This window comes from Melanaphis sacchari, unplaced genomic scaffold (genome assembly GCF_002803265.2).
Source record: "Melanaphis sacchari strain LSU unplaced genomic scaffold, SCAv2.0 Contig0_pilon_pilon, whole genome shotgun sequence".
NCBI classification, from domain to species: Eukaryota; Metazoa; Arthropoda; class Insecta; order Hemiptera; family Aphididae; genus Melanaphis; species Melanaphis sacchari.
The window spans coordinates 432,747-441,316 of record NW_020270366.1 but is presented as its reverse complement, the minus strand read 5'-3'; the positions used below and the strand labels follow the sequence as shown (position 1 = coordinate 441,316).

General features: G+C 23.0%; 1 protein-coding gene across 1 annotated transcript; it reads left to right on the top strand.

Annotated features, from left to right (window-relative positions):
• Positions 1-285: 285 nt before the first annotated feature.
• Positions 286-3,847, top strand: LOC112592136 (juvenile hormone acid O-methyltransferase-like). The gene is made up of 4 exons (XM_025336128.1): positions 286-924; positions 992-1,291; positions 1,770-1,905; positions 3,372-3,847. Exons 1-4 carry the CDS (start codon positions 736-738, stop codon positions 3,545-3,547), a joined length of 801 nt encoding a protein of 266 aa, XP_025191913.1. The 5' UTR covers positions 286-735; the 3' UTR covers positions 3,548-3,847.
• The last annotated feature ends 4,723 nt before the right edge of the window (positions 3,848-8,570 follow it).

The following is an 8,570-nucleotide window of genomic DNA, read 5'->3' as shown; positions in this document are numbered from 1 at the left end:
ATTTAATAATATTCGTCACTACCGATGAGGTGATTTAATGTTTTTAAGCATATTATTTATCAACTTATTGTTGTAAAATCAGATATAATTAAAAGACTGCCAATTAAATATGATTTAAATTACTAATATATTATTTTTTCTTATTAGTTGATAAGTTATGAAAATATAAAATAATATTCATCAACTTATCGAAAAATTAGAAATATTGAATATCAATTGAGTAAATATGATTAAATTACTTATATTATTAACTATAATACAGCTTAGAAATGTAAAAATAAATATAATAATATTCGTAGATAGTAAAAAGTGGTTTGTTTGTATGCTAAGGAGGGTACATTTATTATATACAAATATGTTAATATTTATAGCATGATAATAAAATAAAAATATGTATAGGTCTAAAAAAAATTACATATAATACTCATATAGGTAAGTTGGTCTACAAATAATACTAATTTACATACTAAAGAATTTACTTAGGATCAGATTAACTGTCACATAATTTATGAAAAGGTTTTTCTAAAGCATATTTAAATCAGATTATATAAATAGGAGGAAGATTTTTTTATAAATAATTTTATTCATATTGCTTTACAATGATGTATTTGTTATGGAAATTACACGATTAAGAAGATCTGTCAGGTATTATATAAAATATATGAATGATTAAATATGAGGATAAATTCAAGTATAAAATAGAATGTTTTATGAGAGAATATTTAGTTTGTTAAAATGCATTGCCCAGAGCAGTATGTTAAAGATAATGGTCTGCAACGGAAGGATGCCAAGGATATTTCAAATACATATATTAAAAAAATGGTTTGGAAATCTAATGAAATAGTTTTAGACATAGGATGTGGACCAGGCGATGTAACCTCAGATATTCTTTATCCTTTATTAAAGAATAAGATCAATCAGTTGGTTAGTATAATATATTTTAATATTTTTTAAAAGTAATTTGTATTTATATTAATATTTTTTTTTTTAGGTTGGTGTTGATAAATCAATAGAAATGATTGAATATGCTAAAAAAACATATGGATGCTCCAAGATAGATTTCAAAGTTTTGGATATTGAAAATGCCAATGATTGTTCTTTTTATTTGCACAGATTTAATAAAATATTTTCATTTTTTTGTTTTCACTGGGTTTGTAATAAAGCTGATTCTTTTTGTAATATGAATTTGATGTTGAAAAGTGGTGGAGAAATTTTGTTAACCTTCTTGTTTATCAATCCAATAGTTGAATTGTATAAACGTATGGATACAGAATGGCAAAAATATATTAAAGTGAGTATTTATGTTATTATTTTTTTCTTTTCAAGTTTATTTTAATATAATAACTTTTTGTATATAATTATTTATTATGATATTTATACAGTAATTTGTAAATCATCAAGAAAAATTAAAATTTCTTAGGCCTTGGTTTTATTAAAATTAATTTATTGATATAAAAAGTTAAAGCAAATTGTTATTGGTTTATTTTTGCTTTTTAAATGTATGATCAGATCTAGATAGAACTCGTGAGTTACCAAGTATGACTTGGTTGGTTAGACATTATTTTGATAAATTAAGTAAATTAAGTAATTAATTTAATTGTTCTAACCCATTTTAATAGATTTTGTGTTAATAAGAATTCTCTAACTTAGTGAATCGGTACTTATTATATCTGGAACTGTGATAATGATCAAAATGATAACTTTACATATTCAATTTTTTCATTTTTTTAATTATATTTTTTATAATAAACACAACAAATTATTTACAGGATTTAAAACAAATATCATATGATTTTTACTCACAAGATAAAATGAGAGAAACTATTATCAAGGCTGGATTTCGAATTATTAATTTAGAATTAAGTGTCAAAAAATATACATTTCCAGACATGTCATCACTTTTGAGTAATTATGACCACTTGTTTTTTTTAATCTTAAGTTTCAACAAAAATGATTTTTTAACTATTTATAATTATTTACTCTTCATATTTTATAATTCATGCTTTAAATTGAATCTAATATCTAATTTCATAAACTTGAATATCTATGCTATTGTTCTCCTCAAAATGTTCAAGTATTGAAAGTCTTTAGTTTTTAATAAAAACTTATCAATTTAAACAAAAATCATGTCAATTTATTTTTAATTTATTAAAAAAATCTGATTTTATCCTAATATTTTTTATTTCAAATTTATATAAATAAATACACTTTTATTCATGCATTTCATTATATTTGGCTTATGAATAATATAGAATATTAAAAATTTAATTATGTAATAATTATTATTTACTTTTATTGATAAATTTTTATAACTTCTGTAATAACAATGAGTTTGGTTTATGTAGTTAAAAAATTATACTGTCATTTTACTTATCAAATAACCTAAATATTGCTTATTGCTATAATATAATTTACTATTTCATTATATTAATAATTTTTTCATATCTAAATTTATCTGTTTAATTTAATTTTTGTAACTAACTCCCTATTGTTCAGTTTAATGATTTAAAAATTAATCTGAATAACTCACACAATATTCCACTTTTCTATTAAATATAGTACATAACTTATGTATTAATAATTTAACCTAATCTTTATTTATTCTTTTTTTTTTTGTCCATTTAATTGTAATATAGTATTCATTTACTAGTAAATTCTCATCTACTTCATTTAAAATTCTTCAACACAATTAAAATTTTTAGATTATTTTTTTATTTAACCTCTTGTATTTTGCTTATGTATATTATATATGACATACATTTTTACCTAATGATTATTATAAAACAGAACTTTCTTTAATTCTGTTCACTTAATCTAAAGTAAATATTCATTGATATATAATAAATTAGTTTTCTTTAAAAATTTTTATTTAACTTTTATTCTGTTCTTTATCTAACCATTATTTAATTTATAATAAACAAATGATATCCAATGTTTTATTTTGAGTGTCTCGAAACCTAATTAGTATTTAGAAAATATGTTAGTTTTAGATTCTTTAATTTTTAATATATAGTTTATAGAACCAACTTAAGTGATACAATACTAGATTTACAAACTAAAATTATCTTTTTTAAATTGCTTAACATATACAGGTATATCCCTCTTTAAATAATTTTGGCCTATGATGCTAAATCACATTTTAAAATCAACCCTCCATAAAAATAAGTTAAGTTTTCTGGTCTATTCCATTTTTTATCAATAGCTTAGAATTGTAAAAATATCAAAGAAAAGTATTTCTGTTACTACAGTATTAAGCTATTAAATAACCTAGATATTAAAAGTTTTCAAACATTTTTGTTGCAACTTTAAAAGTAATTTATTTTTATATTGTTTCTTGATTATTTATCTTGTTTATTATTTATGTTTAATAGGTGCCATTAAATCAGTAGATGATATGTACAATATTTTGCCACAACATTTACATGACAGATACTCCTTACATATTAAGGATAAATTATATGAGACAAAAATGATTGAAATATGTCCAATTACTGGAATAATAATCAATCCATATCTTACTATTACTGTGCATGCTATCAAAGATTAAAGTTTAATTCAGAAATATTAAATATCATGATACTTTTTAGGTTACTTTATAACTAAGTATTATTAAAGAATTAGAATAATTAAGTAAAATTCCTCTATTTATACTAAGAGTATTACTTTGGGACGTGTTATTATAAAATTCAGTGACAGTGGGTGGACTACACTTCCTTAAAAATTGTGTTCAATTATTGGTTGAGAATCTACCTACTGAAAATCAGTAGTTGCTAAGAATTTTTTTTAATATACATTGACTATATTATATTATATGAGGTGTATAAAATAATTTATATTGTCATTTTCCTAATTTCATTCAAAAATTTATTAAACTAAACTATAAGATAACATCTTTAGAAATGTTTATTTTAAATTATTTTTAAATTTGAAAATATTACAATCCAATTTTTAATAAATTAGATATAATGTATCAATCCTATATTATATACAAAATTATACATTACCAATATAGATTTAACTAATATTGTAGTGATATACTCTCGTGTTAAACTCAATACCAAATTAAAAGATTTTAAAAAAAATGTATTTTAAAAATATATATTTTAGTTTTTAAGTGGTCATCCCCCTTATTTGTTTTCATATCTTACAAATGCATGATATAGCAAATATATTCTAAGCATTTAGCTTAATTAATTGTCAGTAATTTTTTGTAATTTTTGTTTTGTTGTTTAAATTTTGAAGCAAGTTATAAAAGTATATAAATTATTAATTTAAGTTAAAAAATGCTTAATACTTCCAATAAACCACATATAATGAGATTTCCTTTAGTTCAATTGTACTGATATTAAAAATGATTGCTGAGCGTAAATTTGCTATGTTATGTCTTATAAGTTATGAGCTAAAGCTTATACACTTATGTAAGATTTGGACAACAAATTTAAGTCAGACATCCTTTTAAATAAATTTATTTAGAAATATTGATTTGATTCTTTGTAATTAACTTAAAACTAGTAAGAACCATTGGATACCATTTAATTAATTTAGTTATAATTGAATTTATTCATTATATTTTTGCTAGAATAGTTGTGATTAGATTTATATTATATATTAGATACATAACAATTTATGCATAAAAAACTAAATACAGTAGGGTCTTGTTAATCCAAACACAGGCTAATCCGAATGACACAGTAATCCGAACGGGCTTGGAAATTTCCACATCGCTATACTAATACACACATGTATCATAATTCATAATAATATGCAATATAAGTACTTATTAACTGGCTATTTATACATAATTATAATGATTTAATTGATTTTGATTGAATTCATTGTGTTTTTCAACAAAGAATTTTATGAATTAATACTGCAGTATGAATAAAGATTAATTTCAAAATTTAAATTTCAAGAAAATTGATTTTTTTTTAAGTCATAAGTAATCTGAACAAATTTTTAATCCGAATGATCCCTTTTCTCATTCTTTTTAGGATTAACGAGACCTTACTGTATAGTGGCTTATTAATTAATTAAATGAATAAATTTGCTAATTGAATATATTTTGTCCTTAAAATAAAACTCATGTGTTGATTCTAGCCTTTTATAATTGGAATAATTTGTATATTGTTCTTATCACATTTAACTATAAACATTATTCTAGTTCTTAAAAAATTAATTTTTAAATATTAAATTTGTTCTTAATTTATAAAAATTAAATAAAAAATTTAAAAATAACAAAGTTTTTCTTGTTGTGTTTAAATTGTTTTTAGGAAAACATTATGTTTCGTTTAGGTGTTGACAAACTTTTGCCTTTGCTGTATGTTATTACTTTCAATATTAGATTCCCAGTATGTATTATGTAATTCCCAATTTTTTTACATTATATTTTTCATATTAATCAAAAACATTATTTTTAAGATTATATATTTATGGCTTAAATCTTAAATAATTTTTAATATCATATGATCCTTAGTTGTTTCACTCTGGACAAACAATAACAACAAAAAATCCACTAAAAGCATATTTTTAATGTTTAATTGTCTATTGATATGCTACTTCTACATTCAGTCATGATCTTATCATAGATGAAATTTCCTGTAAGCTTGCAAAAAGAAAAATCCAAAATTCTAAAATATTTATTTCTAGTTATCTTTTTTATCTCTAACCTAATACTGTTATTATTTTCCACATTTATGGTAATTTTCTATAGGTATAATAATATCTATATCTTATAAACCCCTTAATTCTTTTCATTCTTATATGAACTATAGGTCTTTCATAATTTTCTCAAGGATTTGAAATTTTTTTTGTTAAAACATTTTACTAAAGAAATCTTATTCGACTTATACTATGTGATTTGAGAAGGGATCCCATATGTCCCGTATTTTACTGGATTGTCTCATATTTGAATGAAGTATCCTGGTGTCCTGATGCTAGTTTAAAAATAATACTTTTGTCCCATATTTTGGATAATCTGTCTCGTATGTACCTTATTTTAAAAATTAAATTTTTTCATATCATTTAAGTTTTTACCTAAACCATTATATCTAAATCAAATGATAATTAATAATTATTATTTGATTATGATTGTGTTTAACTTTATTTTATAATATATTTAGTGACTGTGAGAAAAATGAAATGTTACATCAAGGCTAAAATATGTAATTTTAGCTACCAAATGTTTGCAAAGAATCAGTATGACAAACATCACATGTTTAATTTTGTAATATTTTAATTGCCTTGCCCCTTTTCAAAATTAACATCAATATAAATTATAAGTATATGTGTGATTTAAAATGCCTCGTATTAAAAAATAAAATAAATCTGGGATCCCTAGAATTAAGGAGCAAACATTCTATTATACCAACAAATTTATAGTCAATGAAATTTCCTCTTTGAAAAAAAAAACAATTTCTTATGAGTGGTTTCCTGAGTGCAACAGCCATTTTACAGCGTGATATCCAGGTCAATAAATGTTATTGAATAACAATAATAATTTGAAATTTTATTTTTATGGTAAAACATTTTTAATTTGTGAGAATTGTTGTTTCTCGTTGAAAACGTAACGAAAAAAAATATAGCCTAAAAAAGATATTATATAATGTGTATAAATGATGTAAATTATTTTATAAATATTGTCCATATTGTTTATAGTTGAGATAATAAGGCCATAAAGGAACTTAAGCCTCTCAAAAAAAATTTAATTTACCTTTTTACGCCTATAATACTCGATATTTCATATCAAAATAATCGTTAATATCAAGAAACCACAAAAACTTCCAAAGTCATATTTACGTATTCCCTTCGACCATATGAACAACTTTATTTCTTAGTTTTAAGTTTTTATGGTTGACGTTTACTCTAATTAATTTTGTATTGGTTAAGTTCTATTGGAAAAATTAGTTTAAACACCATGAAAATATACTGTAATAAATTCACTACCGTTTGTTTACCATATACTGTCAGGGTTAATATATTTTATAGATGGCCATTAAAGGAAAAACCGTGCAATTTAATTCATTGTTCTTAACAAAACAATGCTGAAAACATGCTTTTGTCTATAATATATATATAAATAACATATTGTATATAAAATTCATTTAAATGTATAATTTTTAGTACAACTAAGAAATAAACTACCATACTTATGTAAATATAAGTTAATAGTGTGTCAATGGTATTTTAAGCATGAATAATAAATGGCTTGAAATCGATCATTAAATTAATCGATTTTTTTATACAACTTGGCTTTAGTATACCTATTACTCAAAGTGACTAAAAAGTAAAATAGACTATACAGTGGTTTATTTTTTTTTAGATATTCTGGTTTTAATAAGAGCTACTTAAGAACTTAACCTATGAAAATATCGTACCTATGTGTATATATTTAAACTTCTAGTAAGTTATTCTTATGTATACAATCTTATATTAAATTAAAATTTCATTTTTATCAACCAAAAAATGTATTTAAATGACTGTACTTTCTTATTTAAAAAAAAAATATCTTGTTATGTTCTTCAATATAAATAACGGTATTAAAATAATAAACATCTGTTTACTAAACCCGGGATAATGAACGTCACCGAATACGATGAAATGCGCCCCCGTCAGTGTGGTCATTACATACTATTAAATTTGAGGATATTAACACTTCGATATTGTCTTTCAACGCAGTACTGTACCTATATTGCCTATTTGTTACGCCGTGCAATACGCATTACGTGCAAGTTTGCCACATAAGATTAAGTTTTTGTTAAAAACTGGGAAAGTCGCTCTACCGCATTACTTGTTTTGAGAGTATTTCGTTATTGAGCATAAGTCACTGTTTCGATGGACGTGTCAAATTCAATTTTGATTATAAATCATAACGTACTAAACATGTTTCTGAGCGAATAGCTGAACGTTTATAAATTATTGCCAACCCGTCACATTTCGCCCGTGATTGGGTTGTTTATTTTGCCTTCGAACAATGATATATTGATATGTAGAATTTTTTATTCAAATTTTATCGTTTAATAATGTGATCGGCTAGAAAATATAAAAAACGGTTAATGAAAACGTATCGAAATGTTTCTAGCGGTGTTAAGTATTTTGATAACTTCTTTAAAAAAAAAAATTGGAAAAATATTAAATAGTGTGATCAGAAAATTGGGATACTTAAATAAAATACACCCCCTCTTACCCTTCCAGACTAAAAAAAAATAATTAAAAATCAGGTGATGTGGTGACATTCAAGAGGGTATTTGGAACAACTCTGTGAAAAAAAATGGAAAAAATAAATAAATAGTGTTGTCACAAAATGGAAAAAAAAAAGGCTTGTCTTTGCAGACCTTGCAGAGAAGTCCCCCAAAAATTAGCTTTGTTCTTAATTTTTCAAGATTTTTATTATTAACTTTTGAGTTAATTAAATCTTACCTAACCTTTATAAATAATAGTCTAAAACAAAGATTCAAGTGTTGCTATAGAATACCCATTACGAGTAGTCATTACCCAGCAACACCCGTAAGCACGTCTATGAATATTAATATTATGTATCTAACTGCAGCCATATGCTGCAAAACATGTAAAAT

Excerpts from the sequence above, each read along its gene's own strand:
- LOC112592136 (XM_025336128.1), top strand. The coding sequence starts at position 736 with ATGCATTGCCCAGAGCAGTATGTTAAAGATAATGGTCTGCAACGGAAG. Across the intron at positions 1,292-1,769 it reads AATGGCAAAAATATATTAAA|GATTTAAAACAAATATCATA; the intron begins GTGAGTATTTAT and ends AATTATTTACAG. Across the intron at positions 1,906-3,371 it reads AGACATGTCATCACTTTTGA|GTGCCATTAAATCAGTAGAT; the intron begins GTAATTATGACC and ends TATGTTTAATAG.